The sequence below is a fragment of the Seriola aureovittata genome, chromosome 3, assembly GCF_021018895.1.
Source record: "Seriola aureovittata isolate HTS-2021-v1 ecotype China chromosome 3, ASM2101889v1, whole genome shotgun sequence".
NCBI lineage: Eukaryota > Metazoa > Chordata > Actinopteri > Carangiformes > Carangidae > Seriola > Seriola aureovittata.
In genome coordinates this window covers 9,028,813-9,047,374 of record NC_079366.1, presented here as the reverse complement: position 1 = coordinate 9,047,374, position 18,562 = coordinate 9,028,813, and the positions used below count along the sequence as shown (strand labels likewise).

At 40.9% G+C, this 18,562-nt stretch overlaps 2 protein-coding genes across 2 annotated transcripts in view; both read left to right on the top strand.

Annotated features, from left to right (window-relative positions):
• Positions 1 to 3,329: 3,329 nt before the first annotated feature.
• On the top strand, positions 3,330 to 9,017 carry as3mt (arsenite methyltransferase). Its single transcript, XM_056372201.1, has 11 exons — positions 3,330 to 3,448; positions 3,693 to 3,741; positions 3,931 to 4,058; positions 4,424 to 4,574; positions 4,919 to 5,055; positions 5,148 to 5,217; positions 5,365 to 5,446; positions 5,524 to 5,655; positions 6,905 to 7,044; positions 7,128 to 7,250; positions 8,305 to 9,017. Exons 1-11 carry the CDS (start codon positions 3,432 to 3,434, stop codon positions 8,410 to 8,412), a joined length of 1,137 nt encoding a protein of 378 aa, XP_056228176.1. The 5' UTR covers positions 3,330 to 3,431; the 3' UTR covers positions 8,413 to 9,017.
• Positions 9,018 to 9,164: 147 nt separating this feature from the next.
• cnnm2b (cyclin and CBS domain divalent metal cation transport mediator 2b) overlaps positions 9,165 to 18,562 on the top strand; it is a 38,770-nt gene continuing 29,372 nt past the window's right edge. Inside the window, exon 1 of the mRNA XM_056372186.1 lies at positions 9,165 to 11,624. Coding sequence (XP_056228161.1) covers positions 10,127 to 11,624 — 1,498 coding nt within the window. The 5' untranslated portion in view covers positions 9,165 to 10,126. The remainder of the gene's footprint in view (positions 11,625 to 18,562) is intronic.

Here is an 18,562-nt window from a genome sequence, read left to right as displayed (position 1 = left end):
GATTTCAGGCAGTGAGGGACAGGGTGTGCTGTTGAGCAAGAAGTCAACTGTGAACTCTACTGTGGGACTGTGAATGTATCCATCTGCAAGATGCAAGATGCCCACGACAAGTAACGCCTACTGCAAGACACTCCAACTGTATGTAAGCCTCACTACGAGACACGCCCACTTCATGTGACGCCCACTTGATAGATTCCATTGGTTGAGTTTAACGCCATTGCCAACTAAATCAGTAATTAGCGATTTGACCATTGCTGCATACTTCACATGTCCACCATGTAGGACCAGGCAAGACAGGCCTGTAAACAAATGCAAGTAAATGGCAGTCAGACAACTACTGCAGCTGGATGGAGGAACTGGATATGAGTTGGCACCCTCTAGTGGATGCATTGTTTAACTTCCATCCCAACGTGAAAGGACGTGTGGGAGTATGTGGTCAGTGACGGTTATAACCATTAAAACATACGCATCTATTTTCATACGTAAAAGAAGCATAAATGAGGCATTAAGCTTACATGAGCTAATACTTAACGTGGTGGAAAATGTTTCATACTTGTAAAAACATTTTTCAAACATGAATTTGGCAGATTTTCTAAAACTTCTGGATACATCCTTACATAACATAATTTAAGTGGGTGGCTTAAAGTTTGTAATGGGTATATAATGTTTCTAAACTGCCTGGAAAACTATTGACTATACTTAAAACATTTTTTTTTAAAAATCAAAGTTCTATCAACAGCAGAAATGCAAGACAGCGAGACATTGAACCAAGAACAGAGATGAATAAACACATTCCTAAACAGTTGTTCTGTCCTTTCATCAGAGGAAGCTGAACTGGAAGTTTTCTGGCATCATCATCATCATGATCATCATCATCACAACCCATTTGACAACTCAATATGTCATCCATGTCTCCTTTTCTCCACAACTTGATGAATGCCACCAAATCACATCGCTCCATGAGGTCCTCCTTCTGCCGGCACCGCTCATTCAGTTTTCACTGTGTGGATACCTTTCAAATTACAGTAAAAGAAAAACACTTTAGTTGATCAATCATATATGTGCATGAATGTGTGCTTCAGTTGAGGACTATTGTGCGTTATCTTACAGTATTACATGAACAAATTCCAACATAGCAACGTTGTTCTATACACTCTTCTGTACACTGTGTATTGTAGGAACCACATACTGTAAGTTTCTTGCATATTCATGTCCTTGGTTTCTATGTGCAAGCTGCATTGGCACTACGCGGGATAAGATAACACTTCTAACTTGTTTGTGATATGATCATTACATAGAGATTCTCTCCCTCTCTCTCTCTCACTCTGTGTGTGTGTGTCTTGTGTGTTAACAGAAGGTCCTCAGGCTGAATATCAGACTCAACAAAGTGGAGGTAAGACATCAGTATAACAGCATCAACAAAACTAAAAAAACTTACAAACAAACCAACAGCAACACTGTCAGTGAAAAATGCCTAGTCCACGACAAATAACGAGAAAATAGCAGTAATTGTGACACAACTGAGTCAGGATGATGTGTACACCACACAAGCTCTTCTCTGGTGAATGACCCTGCCTGCCTCGTCCAGTCGGCTTGTTGGCAAGCTTTTTCTTCTTCTTTGGGTTTTAAGGGCAGCTTGCATGTTAAATGTTGAACTACTGCCATCTTCTGGAGTTAGTTAACTCCTACAGTGTCGAGGATGTCCGATTTTCCTCTGTTCTCATTTGGAAGCTGACCAAGCATCTTCTGCCTTGTCCCCTAACTTCACACTCCAGTACACTCTGTTAGCCCTAATCTTTTCATTTCGTCCGGCATGTCCTTTCTCTGCTACATTTTCCTGCAGTTAACAAGTACGTACTCTACAGTTTCAGATACCTTGCAGTGATCATAAAAAACAGTTGGATACTTCCCTGTAATGTGAAGTGCACTGTTCAGATTATTGTGTCCTAGTCTTAAACTACTCATGACGCTCCTCTTCTCTGTTTTCTCACAATATCAACTCTATGTTGAATGAAATGCAAATTTCTTCGTCTTGTCTCAGTGCTGCTGCCACTCTTTATTCATTTCTTTCCATACAATGCCCTTTCATTACTAAGATATATATACATCAGTATCAGTGATGTAGTATCAGCTCGACATCTCATAATATTTATCACTGTTTTACTCTTTTCCTCCACATATCTGATATATGCTCTCTCCACGTTTATGCACTCCCAGAAAATGAAAACTTTCTACTCTCTCCAAGCCACTTCCATATAATTTCAGGTTATCACCTTTCCTCAGTTTCTTTATTGTGAAGAGCATAATTTTTGTCTTCTCCACTGAAAATTAATCATGCACATTGTAATCTCACGAATCCTGTCTTGTATTTTCTGTAATGTAACTACATGATCCACAATTCTCCCTCTTAGTATCATTTATCATCACAATAAGATGGGACTTAAACACTTCCCTGAGGTGTGCTTCCTTCCATTCTCTACAACATGTTCGCTTGAAAGGTCTGACCCTATTTTCACATGGATGGATATACCGCTCAGACAGTCCTTTATCCCGATGAAAACGCTCCCTCTGACTCCCATAACGTAATTTGATCAACAGCCTCTCTCACCATAACATGTCATGTGCTTTTTCAACACAAAAAAACACTGTGGCCACTGACTCTTTGTTTACTTGAGCTTTTCTTACTTCATCCTCCAGTCCAGACACAACTCGATCCATAGTGCCCCTTCTTCTTCACTTTGGTATGTAGCCATCATACCTCTTTTCTCCATTGACCATCCACCACATCAATTTACAAACATGCGATGTCAAGGCAATAAGCCTGTATTTTGTTGGATTACTGGCATCCTTACCAGGTTTACTTGGTGCAATAATTATTGTTTCCTTCCAGCTCCCTGGGACTCTTCCCTCTTCCCACATTTGATTGAATAACATTAACAACTTCTTCAGCCACTACATACTTAAATGTTTCAGCAGAATGTAGCATCATCTTTCCCTGGGGCAGTCCACCCAGTTTTAGTGCCTTTCTTCGTTCTCCCATGCTAAAAATTTGACATTTTGTTCATCCTCAGTGCTTTCCTTTCTCTTTAGTGCCCCCAGGTTTTCTTTTCAGACTTGGTTTCTTGTTGTCAGTCCTTCCAGACCAGGCATGTCAATCAAACCATCCATAGGCTACCTCTCTTTGAGGCCCTAATAACTAATTAGTTATGGAATAATTCTCAAAATGACTACAGCACACTGATCAGAAGGAGACAATTTAAACCACTCAAACACATTTTTATGGAGCCTGTTAAGAGCCCGCCCCTAGCGGCCCTCAGTGGTATTGCACGTTGAGGCACTTCCGCATTGACTTCCCTTGTCAAACGCACAGTCTACGTCTAATCCAACGTTCCCCTCTCTTTGTCGAAGTCTGCTGTACTCCCTCCGAGTCAATGGCCGAAGAACACAGGTAAGAACTGCCTCGTACATCGTCTCATTTTCATGCAGCACTTTAAGTTGAACGAGTGGCATGTGACAGATTTGAACCTTCACCCATAAAGTTCACGAGAGAGATAAAGTTAGTTGAGTGACATAATATCACGGTATTACACTATTATACTTAAAACTTGTGGAGTGCAACTTAGTTGGTGCACAGTTAACTAAGCATGTAATTCGAAGTTAACGTGTGGCTAACTAATAATTTCTTCTTCAAGTGCACGTGCCAAAGGTTTCATCGATAGCACCGTTCACGTGGATGTCAAGGTGATTTAACGTGCATCAAATCATATTTTTGTAGTTCAATTGTGTTCTGTAACGAAAACGTAAATACTGCTTTGAAACGGTGTGTTATTGGTCAGTTCTGCACTGCCAAACTACCTGTTATGTACTAACTGATGACAACCCGCTGTATGAAGAGGAGACACTGTTGCTGACATGTCTGTGCTCAAACAGGATTATTATGGCAAGAGGCTGCAGAAAAGCTCAGACCTGCAGAGCAACGCCTGTGTGGCTCCAGCTACGCCCATACCTGCCTTCATCCGCCAGGCTCTGAACAAAGTGCACCATGAAGTGACTGCCAGGTTTGTAGGGCTGCTGTTGCACTGTCTCCTCTTGTATTCACACTGCAAGAATAGAAATAGAATAGAAAGCCTTTATTTTCATTGTACAGATATACAACGGAATTCGGAGAGCTACTCCTGATCAGTACAGAAAAAGAAACACAAGAATAGAGACAAAAGGACAACAATAAAGATATTGCACTTAAAAGAAGAAAGAAGAAAAGTGCTTTGGGTAATTATATTTACAGTGAATATTAAGATGGTGGTGATTTAAAATAGGTTAGCAGATGATGGTTGTGAGTGCAAGTTTGTGGAGTCAGAGTCAGAGTTCTGATGGCTCAGGGGAAGAAACACAGATACTTACATTGTGTTTATTTCTACTTCAGGTATTATGGCTGTGGTCTGGTGGTGCCAGAGTGTCTGGAGGGTTGCAGGATACTGGACCTGGGCAGTGGAAGTGGGAGGGACTGCTACATGCTGAGTCAGCTGGTGGGCGAGAAGGGCCATGTCACTGGCATTGATATGACTGAGGGCCAGGTACTGTACATTAGCTTCACAGTATGTCTCACTGATTGGTTGCAGTAGCATCTTGATGCATACATGTCGCTTGTGGTTAAATGATGTATGGTCAACCTAAAAAATAGTCCTAATGAACATTATTGAAGGCTGTCACTGGCTTGTAAGCTGGAAGACAAAAGTCTGCTCCTCTGTATTTATGTACTGTTCAAGACTCATTCTCTGATCAAATAGCTTGTAATTTACTGCTGTGCGCTAAGCTTCAAATGCAGCCAAGCGTAGCCTCCTAGACAATCAGAACCACAAGACTGTTAAAAATCTAACATACCCCCAACAGAGACTTCATAGCCTGTGGTCTCTTCTAGCTTGAAGTGGCCAGGACATATGTGGACCACCACATGCAAGAGTTTGGCTACAAGAAACCCAATGTAAGTTTTGTCCAGGGCTACATTGAGGCCCTAACGAAGGCGGGTCTGGAAAAGAGCTCATTTGATATCATCATGTAAGATGTCTTTGTTACCTCAGTATCATATTTTAATACTGTGTAATTCTTGAGATATTGTGCTGAAATGTTGATTCTCTGCCATCCCTTAGTTCCAACTGTGTGGTGAATCTGTCTCCAGACAAGAAGCAAGTCCTGGCTGAAGCCTACAGTGTACTAAAGGTACGCTGCTTTAGACTTTTTAATCAAATCTCACATAACATGACAACAATGCCCTAAACTATGGCAAAAAAAAAGCTTTAATTATGAGACATTAAATCTATTTGCATTTATACTCACTGCATACACTTTCCCTCTGTTGATCATTAGAACGGTGGCGAGCTGTACTTCAGTGACGTCTACAGCAGTGGAAGACTAACAGAGGAAATTAAAAATCACAAAGTGCTGTGGGGTATGTCGGATTAATGCTACTGCCATAAAGGATCACAGTCACCTGACAGAATATGAGAGTGTGGTTTGTCTTGGCAGGAGAGTGCCTTGGCGGTGCGCTCTGGTGGAAGGATCTGCTACGATTGGCTGAGGAAGTGGGCTTCAGTCCCCCACGGCTGGTTACAGCCAGTGTCATCACTGTCGACAACAAAGAGCTGGAGGATGTCCTGGGTTTGATGCTATTTCCTCTCTCTGAGACATATTTATTTCTTTTTGTGTATTTGCCTGTTTCTGTATCTGCTTGGCTCAGGGTGGGTTGCACTAATGAGCAATAATAGTATAAAAGTAGATCAAACTGCTTTTTGTTCAACACATTTTATGATTATATCCAAGTCAATTGAAGCCTTTTCTAATTATGCATTACTGTTTATTTTCACCTTAGATTGAAGCAAAAACTAAAATTCTTGTCCACCAACACAGTTGTTTCCACTTATTCTTGCTAATTAGACTTCTGCTCACTTTGAAGAGGGTGCAGAATTATGGGAGGTAAACCAATACTGTCTCACAGTAACAGATGCAACAAAGCTAACGAGGGAGTGACAGAGATTGCAACCAAGCACAGTTTGCACACGACCACGCAGTCCTTGGAAGAGGTCTAATTAGCCCTAATAAGTGGAATCCCCTGTGTTAATGTACCATTGGTGTGTACTCCCGGTAAGGTTTGTGCAGGTTAAGTGATAGGTCATTTGGTTTAATTTTATGAGTAACAACACATTTACCGTTTCCCTCACTCCTAAGGGACAAATAAAGCCATACATCATATTTTTTCTTGATAGCAATGTTTTACTGGTCACTAAATACCTACTGGGCCACAAGTTTTCTCAGAGGAGTTTCATGTTTATGGAATGAAATATACACTCTGTAGGAATTTTGACAGTGGACCATGGCAGTTAGTATACAAGAAATAATTGTACAGAACTGTTTTTGTATATAACAGGAAATAATCCAAGACATTAAAACACTTCTACCAAAATTTTTAATGTGAATTCTGAAATTAACATTTTCAGTTTTTGCAGTGTTTTATATATACGTAGCAGGTATATTAAACATTAGGTACCAAATTGTGTAATTTTAATATCTATGCTATTATTTTTAAGAAGGTGTCATTTTGTAATTTTTTGCTAATGTGAATGGTGTCTTCATTATTCACTGAAACTTGTCTTTAGTTTTAGATTTTCATAATTACATATGATTATGACTCATTTAGACTTATAAAGCAAGGGTTAGATTTAATTTACACAGCACAGCTCTGTGTAATGATTAATTCGGGTTCATGTATGATAAAGGTGACTTCTACTTAACTCTGGCTATCACTGTTTGTGCAACACAGCCTAAGGGTTAACAGTTCAGTATTTGTAGTGCACATGACATAGATTTTTGCATTTCATTTAATTCTCTCTTACCGATTCTGGCAATACAGGTGACTTCAAGTTTGTCTCTGCCACGTACCGCCTGTTTAAGGTCCCCAAAGGCAACACCAAGCCCTGTCAGGTTATATATAATGGGAACATTACTGGAGTGGAGGACAGCTTCCAGTTTGACTGTCAGTACACTTTCAAGGTCTGTAGATCCTGCAGTACAGGTGAAGCTGTTAAATGTCACATGTACTGTATGTTAAATGGTGTCAAATATGTATTTCACAGGTCAGTGAAGTGGTGGAGGTGGATGGAGAGATGGCCAGCATCCTGACCCATTCTAGATTTGCGGAGGACTTCACTTTCCAGCCACCTGGAGGCCCCTGTGGGCCCTGTGGAGTCAAACCTAAGGTCAGTGTCACAACTAAATTCTTACATGTGAAATGTGTTTGTCGAATTTGTCTTTGAGCGCTAGAGGTCAGTATGTTTGTAGTATTAGTTTGAAGTGTGTGACACACCCAGAGAGCCCAGAGTGCACACAGTCACACATGCATGTGTGCACCAGGACGCATGCTGCAAATTCTTACACACACACACACACACACACACACACACACACACACACACACACACACACACACACACACACACACACACACACACACACACACTCACTCACTCACTCACTCACTCACATACCCACTCAAACATACGTACACACACATCCACACGCACAAGGTCAAGCAGCTGTCTTGGAGTCATAACCAGACTGTGGAGTCATGCTGGGGAACCTTGAACAGGAAGGAATGTTCCCTTCTCAACTAATAGAATACCATCTTATCAGCTCTCATGGTCATTCTGCACACACACACACACACACACACACACACACACACACACACACACACACCCACCACTATACATTTTTCAGTGACTACCCTAATCCTTTAATCACTCATGACAATTCCATTCTGCTATTGATGGGTTTTCATTTTGTTTTTGTGGAGCAATGAAGTAAACTAGAAATCTCAGTGATTTATCAAAATCTGTCCCTTGGTTTAACCTTTGGACTGCCCCTCTGAAGTGAAATGTGGACCGAGATGCTTTATTTCAATCAACGCGGCCAGTTGGTGATAATAGCAATAAAAAGCCTTTGGTCTTGTTCTAAAAAGCACAGCTACTGTGAAATGCTGATATAATGAACAACCAGTGTCTGATAACAGAGACACTGAGTTGTACACCAGCAGTAAACATTCATTTAAAAGCTAAGTGTACAACAACATTTTATTCTGCTGTTATACACAATGTTCATCATATTAACTGATGATGAATGCTGGAAAATAAGAAACTTTTCTACATTTCTTACAATTGAGATGAAATGCAGGTATTATGTAACACTTCAAAGGAAACCGAACACAGGTTGTAATCTCCTAATGATTTCTACCTTGTTGACCTATTAATACAGGCTGACATTGTGGATCCTTTCGAGCTGGTCCTTCAGCTGGAGAAACAGAGTCCAGGTTCAGCCACAGGGGGGTGCTGCAGCACACAGTCTGCTGCCTGCTGCAAGTGATGGTTGGAAGAGCACAGAGCACCCCAGCACCAGCACCTTGATGATGGTTGACTATGTACTAAATCAATTGTGCCTTGTGCAGTGTCAATATGTTAACTTGAATTTGATAATTAACATGACTGAAATAATATTTATTTAATTGATAATTATTATTTGCATTAATATTCAGTTGCAGCAATTTAAATGAATCCTTACTTACAAATAAACATGTATTGTGGTTGTTCTGTGCACACTTCCCACTCAGTCTCCTCTGGTGGAAAAAACTGAAAAAACAGAATTTGATTTATTCAGATAACAATGTTGCTTAAACAAAATGACTTTGGCAGTGAACATAGGACACTTCAAAATACTTTGTTGTCTTCTCTTTAAAGCTCATTATTTTCCCCATTTATCTGTTGTCTTGAACATCTGAATCTGTGCTAGTCACACCTTCATGATGATTGTTCCATCTTTGCCAACAAATGACTAGTTCAGTTTCAATACCTCTAAATTTAACGATTTTTTCTAATTACTATTATTATTGATTTTTATATTATATATAAAATATGTTAATTATTATGTGGTTATTTCTAATAAGGGAAAATAAATATTTTCAATCAGTTGAATATCCTATTTTCATTTTTGCACATATCTTTTTTTGGGTTTAATATGAATACTGCATAAAGAGCTTTTAAGCCAGGAATAATGCAATTTGTATTTGAAATAGGCCTGTAGATACAGAAAGTTGGCCACTGGTGTATAGACACTGTAACTATATACTGTAATGGCAATAGTTCACAACCTGGGTGTCAAGACTGACAGATCAAATATGGTTAAGAGGATAAGAAATTATTATATAAGATTACATGAGTAATTATTATTTTAAAATTGTGTTTTTAAAAAACTGTAATCTGCTTTTGCTTTTCATTGTGAACATCTGAATATTTTCACATCTTCAGATTTCTCCTCAAATCTTTCAATTTAAACAATCTGACAACGAAAAATTATTCTTTGGTTGAACTGCTTATAACTCACCCACATCCAAATTAAAGACCTATATTAACCAGCCGGGAGGGATAACAAGTAGATGGTACTTCATTTTAAGGGGTCACAGGTCACAAAGTTTTGGAACAATGAGTGAAAGGGGAGATTTGGGTTACTGCAGTAGGACAAAAGAGCATCAGCATGCCATAAAATAAAATGTGTAATGCAATGTAAAAAATAAATAAATGAAAAACAAACATTACCATCTGACAGCCTGTAGATAAATGCAGCATTATGTGGTTGTATTTTTGAGTACTGAATTGCATTTTATTGTAAAAGTGGTTGCATCCATCCTAAGTGGTATGTCAAACTGACAAGTATATTTTAGTCATGTACAGTGGTTATCTCCTGTAGTAGGGTATATGTTAAAAAAGTCACGAGTAGAGTCCTGTCTGTCTCCTAACATGAGGTGCACTTGTTTTGGAATTTGATTCGCCAAGGAGGCTGCGAACACCCCGCCCCCTGGCCAGCGGACCCTTCTGATTGGTCGCCGCCGTCGCCTGTCTCGGGGACATCAGGGGAGGCACGAGTTGGCCCATAAGCCTGCGCTCGCGAGTCATCAGTGTCGGACACGTAGTGGGAACGAGCAGGTCCCGATGCACAAGTCACGGCAACCCTCGGCGGAGATGAAGGCGGACTCCGACTGGCTTTGATTTTTAACAGCCCTTTTCATTCAGGAGGTTGGTTGCCAATGGTTATCAATATGGCAGAGCCGTTATCCCAAGCACCCACTGCTACAAAAATGGCGTCACTTAACCGGGTCCGAGCTTTGGCGATGATTTTCTTAACTGTCACTGGCTGTTGTGTCGCCCCGACAAGTGGCAAGGAAGGGTCCGAGGAGACCGTCATCATAGGGCTCCGACTGGAGGACACGGACGACATTTCCTTCATGGATAAGGGCTACCTGCGGGTGAGTGAGCGGTCTCGGGTGAAATTAAGGGTGTATGGGCAGAACATCAACAACGAGACCTGGTCCAAAATTGCTTTCACGGAACATGAGCGGAGCCGGGCAGTAGGGAGCGTTGACAGCTCCTCGGGGGATAACCAGAGCCAAGAGGACCCGTCCGGCTTGCATCCCTGCGGCATTAGGACTTCGGATATAATTATATTGCCCAACATCATCCTGAATCGAAAGACGTCCGGAATAGTTGAAATTGAGGTCAAACCTCTGCGAAAGACGGAGAGGAGTAAAGCGTATTACCTTTGCATCGCCACCTCCACACCGGCTGTGGCTGGGATGCACGACCCGTGGACGGAGAACACTTGGATCTACCACGATGGGGATGACACCAAAGTGATAGTGGTGGAGGAGAAAAAGTTTCTGCTGCCTTTCTGGCTCCAGGTTATCTTCATCTCCATGTTGCTTTGCCTGTCGGGTATGTTCAGCGGGTTGAACCTGGGGCTCATGGCTCTGGACCCCATGGAGCTCCAGATAGTCCAGAACTGCGGCACGGAAAGGGAGAAGAATTACGCCAAAAAAATAGAGCCGGTCAGGAGCCAAGGGAATTACTTGCTTTGCTCGCTCTTGCTCGGGAACGTGTTGGTGAACACCACGCTGACAATCCTGCTGGATGATATCGCCGGTTCGGGTTTGATTGCGGTGGTCATGTCCACCATTGGAATTGTAATTTTTGGAGAAATCGTGCCCCAGGCCATCTGCTCCAGACATGGCCTCGCGGTCGGTGCCAACACCATATTCCTCACTAAGTTCTTCATGCTGCTCACCTTCCCCGCTTCTTACCCTGTGAGCAAGCTTCTGGACTACCTGCTCGGACAGGAGATAGGAACCGTGTACAACCGTGAGAAGCTTCTGGAGATGCTGCGCGTCACGGACCCCTACAACGACCTGGTGAAGGAGGAGCTGAACATCATCCAGGGTGCGCTGGAGCTCAGGACTAAGACCGTGGAGGACGTGATGACGCCGCTGAGAGATTGCTTCATGATCCCTGGGGATGCCACCCTCGACTTTAACACCATGTCCGAGATCATGAAGAGCGGCTACACGCGCATCCCGGTCTTCGAGGGCGAGAGGTCCAACATAGTGGATCTGCTCTTCGTCAAGGACCTGGCCTTTGTGGACCCGGATGATTGCACCCCACTCAAAACCATCACTAAGTTTTACAGCCACCCGTTGCATTTTGTGTTCAATGACACCAAGCTGGATGCAATGCTGGAGGAGTTTAAAAAAGGTGAGACAGCTAGTTACACCAGCCATATTTTCTCCTTTATTAAAACTGTGAGTGTGAAAAGTTTTCAGTTGACTCACATCAAACCTTGACACCTAAATATGACATTATATCTATTGTTCTAATGCCAATTGAAAAGCTCACTATATAAAAGGGCCAGAGAGCCCTCTTGATCCTCAAGTGATAAAGTTAATTGCACAAACAGGTTAGCCGTTCACCTGTCCACCCTCTCCTTCGAATTGGCAGGACAGACAGAGTTATGTAATATTACATCAGGTATTATAATACTAGGAGCCACAGCTCTTTCCTTCAGTATGCACTGAATGCCTGTGCTGCTCTGTCCATCTATAGGTCAAGCTGTGTTTAGTGAATCCAAAATGTCTAAAACCTGATTTTCAGGAATAAAAGGAGGAGGATGAGGAATTCTTGTCCCCTACAAGATTTCACAAGAAATTCCAGGTAGTGAAGGATAAAGAGAGAGGGGAGGAGGATGGGGTTGTTTAGGCACTTCTTATCAGGCCTGCCTCACAAAGCACTGAAGCAGCCACATCAGTAGTGAGGTGCACTTGCCACAGCTTCACTGGCCACTTCCTGTGAAGGGGAGGAGGAGGTGTCCTTATCTTTCTCCATCGCTTCCATTCAGTGTTAATGTTCACACGGTCTCTTTCTCTTTCTCTCTCTCTCTCTCTCTCTCTCTCTCTCCTCATGCTCTCTGTCTTGCTTTCCTCCTCTTACCTTGACCTCCTCTCATTCATTCACCTTTTTTTTTACTCTTTCCCCCTCCCTCCATCTCTCTCTGATTTGTGAATGCATTAGGACATGTGGGAATGGTGCAACGGCAATGCTAAGGTTATCAGGTGGGGGCATCTTGTTTGAGAACCTGCTTAAATCCCTCTCTACCTCTCTTGTGCTTGCCTCTGAGTGATGGTGGCGATAACTCCTTTTGCCCAGCCCTGGAATGCAGTCGTGTGGATAATGAATAACAGCCTCTAACACCCTCGAGCCCCCCATGTGTTGTGTGTGTGTATGCGCATAGTGTTTGAGAAAGATGTTTACCTCACCCATGGTTTACCTGATGTTTTGCATAGCCACCCCCCCCCCCTCTCTGTTGTTGCCTCTGACTTAGTTATTCCTGGCAGTGTTTGTAGATTTGGTACAAGTCTCTTCTCTTTTTATGGCCAAATATTCAGCTATAAGAGTGTCACACAGGCATACCTGTTCAGCAGCTGATTTATTAATACTTAAAATGTGAAAAAAGCATGATTGAGGCATTGCATGCTCATTAGAATATTCACTTTACTTTAAGAGGATTAATTGGGGGCAGAACAAATCATTGAGCTCCATTACCAGAAATTAGGTGTAGTTCTCCATGCCAAATTAGTATTACATAATATACTAGTTGTGGGGGTTTGTTTGTTTTCATCACAGCTAACTATTTACAGACATGCACTAGTTTTCTGAGTAAAGTAACAGTTATTGTACTGCATTGTCTCATGTTATATTATTACAATAATAATATTACAGAACATGACCCCATGCAGTATGTCTTACCTCATTGTTGTTACATTTTATTTTATGTATATGTATATATGTTAAAGTTGAACAGCTGATGGTCAAGGTGCTCTGTGCTTGTGTGCCCCTGCGTGTCTATGTTTGTGTGAATTAAATATCTTAGGGCTTTGACTGCTGGTCAGACAAAACAAGTAACATGAAGACGACACCGTGGACACAGGGAAATTATAATGCGCATATCGCACTATTGTTTGACATCTTATAGACAAAACAATTAGGTAAATGAATTGAGAAAATAATTTGTCGATAGCTGCGAAAGCTTGGAATAAGTGTTTATTACTGAAGTGTGACAACAAAGTTTGCTGTGCTGGTGCAGGATCAGTGACCGGCAACAGACTGCTGCTCTACTTTGTTATCAGTTGTTTTGACTTGAAGAAGTTGTCATGACCCGTTATTTTGTTGTCTAAATCATTAATGCTAAAGTTAAACTAAATGAGCTATTAAGTAAAGTGTAGTCAGTCATGTAGTCTGGAGGAATATTTGGAAATAGAGTTATAGACTGTGTGGTAGATTAATAGTATTAGCACATCTATGTAATGAACTTTATTCACAAAATCTTAAGTTTCCATCCAAGGTGTTGTTTTGGTTTGGGGCATGTGTGTGTGCTTCTGCTGCCCTCACCACATACCCCAGTGCATCAGGTCACTTCTCATCTTTTGTTTAACCCAAACACTAATTACATACCTGCTAACTATGTACATGACCTTCATCTGGGTCCTGGTACATGCTGGAGTCTGTGTAACACATCTAAACACGTCTACCACGTCTAAATTAGAGTTAATGTTGTCAGTCGTACAACTTCGTGCACACTTTGTGTTTGAAACTGTGAGCATGGGTGGAAATGTTTTTTAAATGTTTTTACTACACACAAAGAAGTATATCTTTATCATTATCCTGCATGCTAGCAGGTATGTTAGCTACTATAAAACAGGTTTTTGTTATGATTACCATAATATTAATTAGTCCAATAATGTAGCCCTAGCTGATAGTTGTTGAATAACAACCTGAAACATAAATGAAGTCACGCTCAACATGTCACGTCTGCACAAGCTTTATATCGACACCCTCTTAAAATAATGGCCTAAGTCATTTTTTCAGGTTTTTCAGGAAACACAAAAAACTCAACAAAAGAGTCACACTTTTGACATAGGCCATTATACAACCGGGGGTAGAATTGCATGTTCCCCTCAACTGAGGATTCAGGCGATTTTACCAGAGGTGGCCAGCATCATGAGGGGGTGATTTAGGCAAAAAAAACATTTTTGTCAAAACATGACTTAGGCCATTATTTTAGGAAGGTGACGAATAAAACGTGTAGTAAGTGCATCTCTGACTGAGGTTAAAATCAACTGGCAGTTTAATTGTTTGTGCTTAGGCATCTGTCTTGTTTACTCAACTTAGTGGCATTTTGTGAATTCTGTTTCCTGCCACTAAAAGGCAAACACGTGACATGTTCACACCATTTATTGCCAACATACTTCATCTTTTAGGTCCAGTTCTGGTGAGTAGTGGCTGAGGCAGAGTGTTTCTGCGGCTGGCCCTGCGCCAGAGGGAATTCGCCTTTCAGCTTCTCATGGAAGTCATAAGCAACTGTTGTAGGGAGGGCTGCAGGGTCAAAGTTTCCTGTCAATCTGGCTCTGTTCGCAGCGCACACTCAGTACAAAGTGCTTTGTATTGTAAGTCATTGTTAATTAATTTAATGCCGCTTGCAGAGCTGCATAGTCGTCTGAAGTCTGTTACAAAAACGAAAAACCCACAACATGTTGCTCATATTACAGACTGTGTTGGAGCAGCTGGCGTTGCTTTGCATTGGATCTGAACTTTGTGACAAGGTGTTTTCTCTGTACAGTTGGGATTTTGTAGGGGATTCTTTTATGCTGACATTCTGAACTTTATAACATTACATAACTTGCAATACTCATATAATACTCATATGATACTCATTCTTCCATTCATTTAGACTTCTAATCTACCCAGAAATGACACTAAATTAATGTTGCCCAAAAGAAAGTAGAAATATCAAAGAAAGCTATTCAAAATTCAGATCTTGATCCTCGCTCCGTGCCTATTCTTAAGTTTTACATGGCTCGACCCAGGCCCTAGGTCAGGGGTTACAGTTAGCTTCATGTGGGAGCTTTTTAATTCAGGCAGACACCCTTCTGGAAACTTCTGACCCCTTCATTAATTGCTCTCTGTCTGCGATTGCAACAATTACTGTCATCCAGGGGCTGCTTGTCAAGCTGCAGGTTTACCAGTTAATGAGTGGGTCAATGTGTGCCATTTGGGAGCCAACCAAGTAGTTGAGTCAGAAACATGAATTTAGCTGCCCTTCTGACTTCAAGTTATGTGTGATATTTCTGAAAGTGAAAGTTATTCGCTCACTCACATGCAGGGTAACTAGCCTTGGAGAGGAGGAAGGCATCAACTGTGAGGGGGTTTGGAGACCTCAAATCAGGTTATGCACAGGTATTCTTCTCCACCACACTGTGTTTTCTGCCCCTGGGGAAGACAGACCACTTGCCTAACTTGTATATGGGAGTCCAGAGCGGAACTGGGACTTGACCCAGCAGAAGCAAAGAGAACTTTTTTCCCCTCAGTTGTCTTTCTGCCTTGCTAAAAACAGGTCACAGACTCAAACACTCACTCCTTCTTATCTGCAAATCGTAAACTATGTGTATACATTTATTTAGTTTATGCACCACTTGTTGTTGGCGTAGTGTTTCATATTTGCACTGTTATGACAGGTCTACGAGCCATTGTGCAAATATGACACAGCGCTCATTTTAAAGCTGCCAATTTGGGTTTTTTTTTTTTTGGGGGGGGGGGGGGGGGGGGGGGGGTTTCATTCACATTAGCAGTACTCCTCACTCATCTGAAAACCTGTAGAATATCCTAATGGTAAATTACCGAAATAGCCCAGCGTATGTAAGCTTCACTGTTTGAGAGTAAGGTCCCAAGTGTGAAAGAGCCTACATGAGGCCTGGCACGTCTTGAACTAGTTTCCCGATTGCTGCAATATAGGCCAATCTATGCTTAATTCAGATTCAACAGCCTTCACGGTCTCTTTGCTCAGTACTTTGTCTTAAAGTGAAACTCATTTTTCTCTCTAATGGCCTTATTGAAATACTTCCAGCAGTTTTGTGTTTTGCTTCAGATGGTTTTATTCTTTCTGGGTGTTTGTGTGGAGCGTATCATAGCAAATGTCTAGAAAGCGTGTTGGAGTGTTTGCCTGGTAACCCTTGGTGCTAACGCTGCAACAAGTGTTGGGATTAAATGGCATCATGTTGGTAAGAACACTTAATGTTTCCTGATGAGGGACACCCCTTTGAACTCAGCAAGACTTCTCCTGCCAGCCGCTCACTTTATCAGAACTAATTACCTCGAATCAAAGGTTGTCTGCTTTTCACTATACTTTGTGTTACAGGAGATGGTATTAGTAGTAGATTTTCTCTTGTTGGGAATGTTTTTTGATACAAAAGTATTTACATGTAGCAAGTAGATGTTACAAACAGTGTAGCATAGTGTTGTTCATTTAAAAAATGTTATTTAAAGACTTTTTAAAAAAATCACATCAGTTGTGTTTTGTGCTCATTAATTCAGGAACCTGTCCTGCCTCTTGGCACTGAAGCCCAACTACATACTTAAGTTATGAAAACAAATATTTACTCTATTTATTAGCACCTGTATTTTGTGTTTTATTTATATGCAAACCCCATTTGGCAGCGCTTTATGAAAGAAACCAAAAACTGCTGTTGTAGCAACCTGTTGTATGGTAGCTCTTTCTCTATTGTACTATTGACTCTCAATTTAAAGAACCACACAAACTGTTTTGCATGTTTTAGCCTATTTACCCAAAATCACTACCAACAGTTTTTCCAAGGCATTATTTTGCAGAGACTTGAAATACTCACCAGTTGATCCAAATGTCATTCTCTCTGCTTTTTGTCACAGTTGGGCTTATGATATATGGTAATGTGTTTGCTCAGAGGACAGTCTTAAAAATTCTGTTGGTGAGTTTAAAGCTTTTTTCTCAATTTTTTTTCCACCACTTGGCTGAAAACAAGGTGAACATATTAAAGTTCAAAGTTGTTGTGTTGAATGTATTAGCAAATCATTTCCTATTTACAAATCCAACAGATATGTAGCAACATTAGAATTTATTTGGAATCATTTATCCAGCCTCCTGGCAAATGTAAGCCCCTTTAAACCTGGAGAAATATCACCAGCTAGTTGCTCACTGTATGTCTGCTGTTTGGTGCTGGGCAGGTGTGTTCACAGCTGCCTGATGCAAACGAGGCTTAAAGCAGAGTTCATTGTTCAGAAGCCAAAACATGCTCCAAAATGCTAAAACGCTCTGTAGAACTGCAGATTTGTTTGATAATTCTTGACAGGTTCACCACTACAAGCGACTCCTCACACATTAAATATAGTAATTTGATTGATTGTTTATATTGATTAGTACAGCTTTAAAGATGTTTTAACATTTAACATTTTCAGAATTTCAGTTTCAGTTTAAGCTTAAAAACAACCTACCACTTAAGTTTGCTCATTGTTTGGCTTCTGGGGTTTATTTATTTATTTATTTTTGCAAAATCTACCTCAGATTGTCCTTGAATTCACCACCAAAGGTAGTTTTCAAAACGCTCCCTTCTAGTAACTGTCAGTGGCAAAACAGCATAATGTTGACAAAGAAATGAAGGTGATGAAATGTTAATGGATTTTGTCAAGTGGGTTCAAAGTCTCTATAAGTTGATTTTCTTACAGATGAATGAAAAGAAGTGGTTCCAAAACACTGTTTAGTGTTATTTAGGAAACCCTTAGCAGTACTGTAAAATCAAATGTTATTTGTTGTTCACTGTGTAAAGGAATAAATCCATTAATAGTAGGAAGTAGGAATATAGGATGCTTGTGTTGAACATAGCGACATTATGTCTTTTTATTATCGAACTTCTACATGTGATGTAATTTATTTCACATTTAAATATCACAACTATTCAAAATTTCAGTTAAATGTAATGTAAAATATAAACGAATGAATATGATTGATTGACTTTTGGTGATATAGATATTTTCTGGATTGAACTCTTGTGTTTGTTGTGTTAAAAGACTGGCTTTTGAATTGGCCTACATTCTTCAGATTCTGGTACAACATGGAGTAGGCTTTTAAGACCAGATTAGTACAACAGTTGAGGAGTGTGAATCTAGGAGCAGTGCATTCCCAAAGCCTGTCTGATCTGGCATTATGACTTTTCTTTACATTTATTTTCTTCCCGGCAACCCACAACACAAATTTAACTCACAGACATCCGAGCAGTCTGTCTGCAGTGGTCCTGATTGACCATCCAGTGTTGTGAAAAGGTAAAACGTTT

Bases quoted from the DNA above. Each gene is read 5' to 3' on its own strand.
- as3mt (XM_056372201.1), top strand. The intron at 5,218-5,364 runs GTACGCTGCTTT...GTTGATCATTAG, and splicing joins AAGCCTACAGTGTACTAAAG to AACGGTGGCGAGCTGTACTT. The intron at 7,251-8,304 runs GTCAGTGTCACA...CTATTAATACAG, and splicing joins CCTGTGGAGTCAAACCTAAG to GCTGACATTGTGGATCCTTT.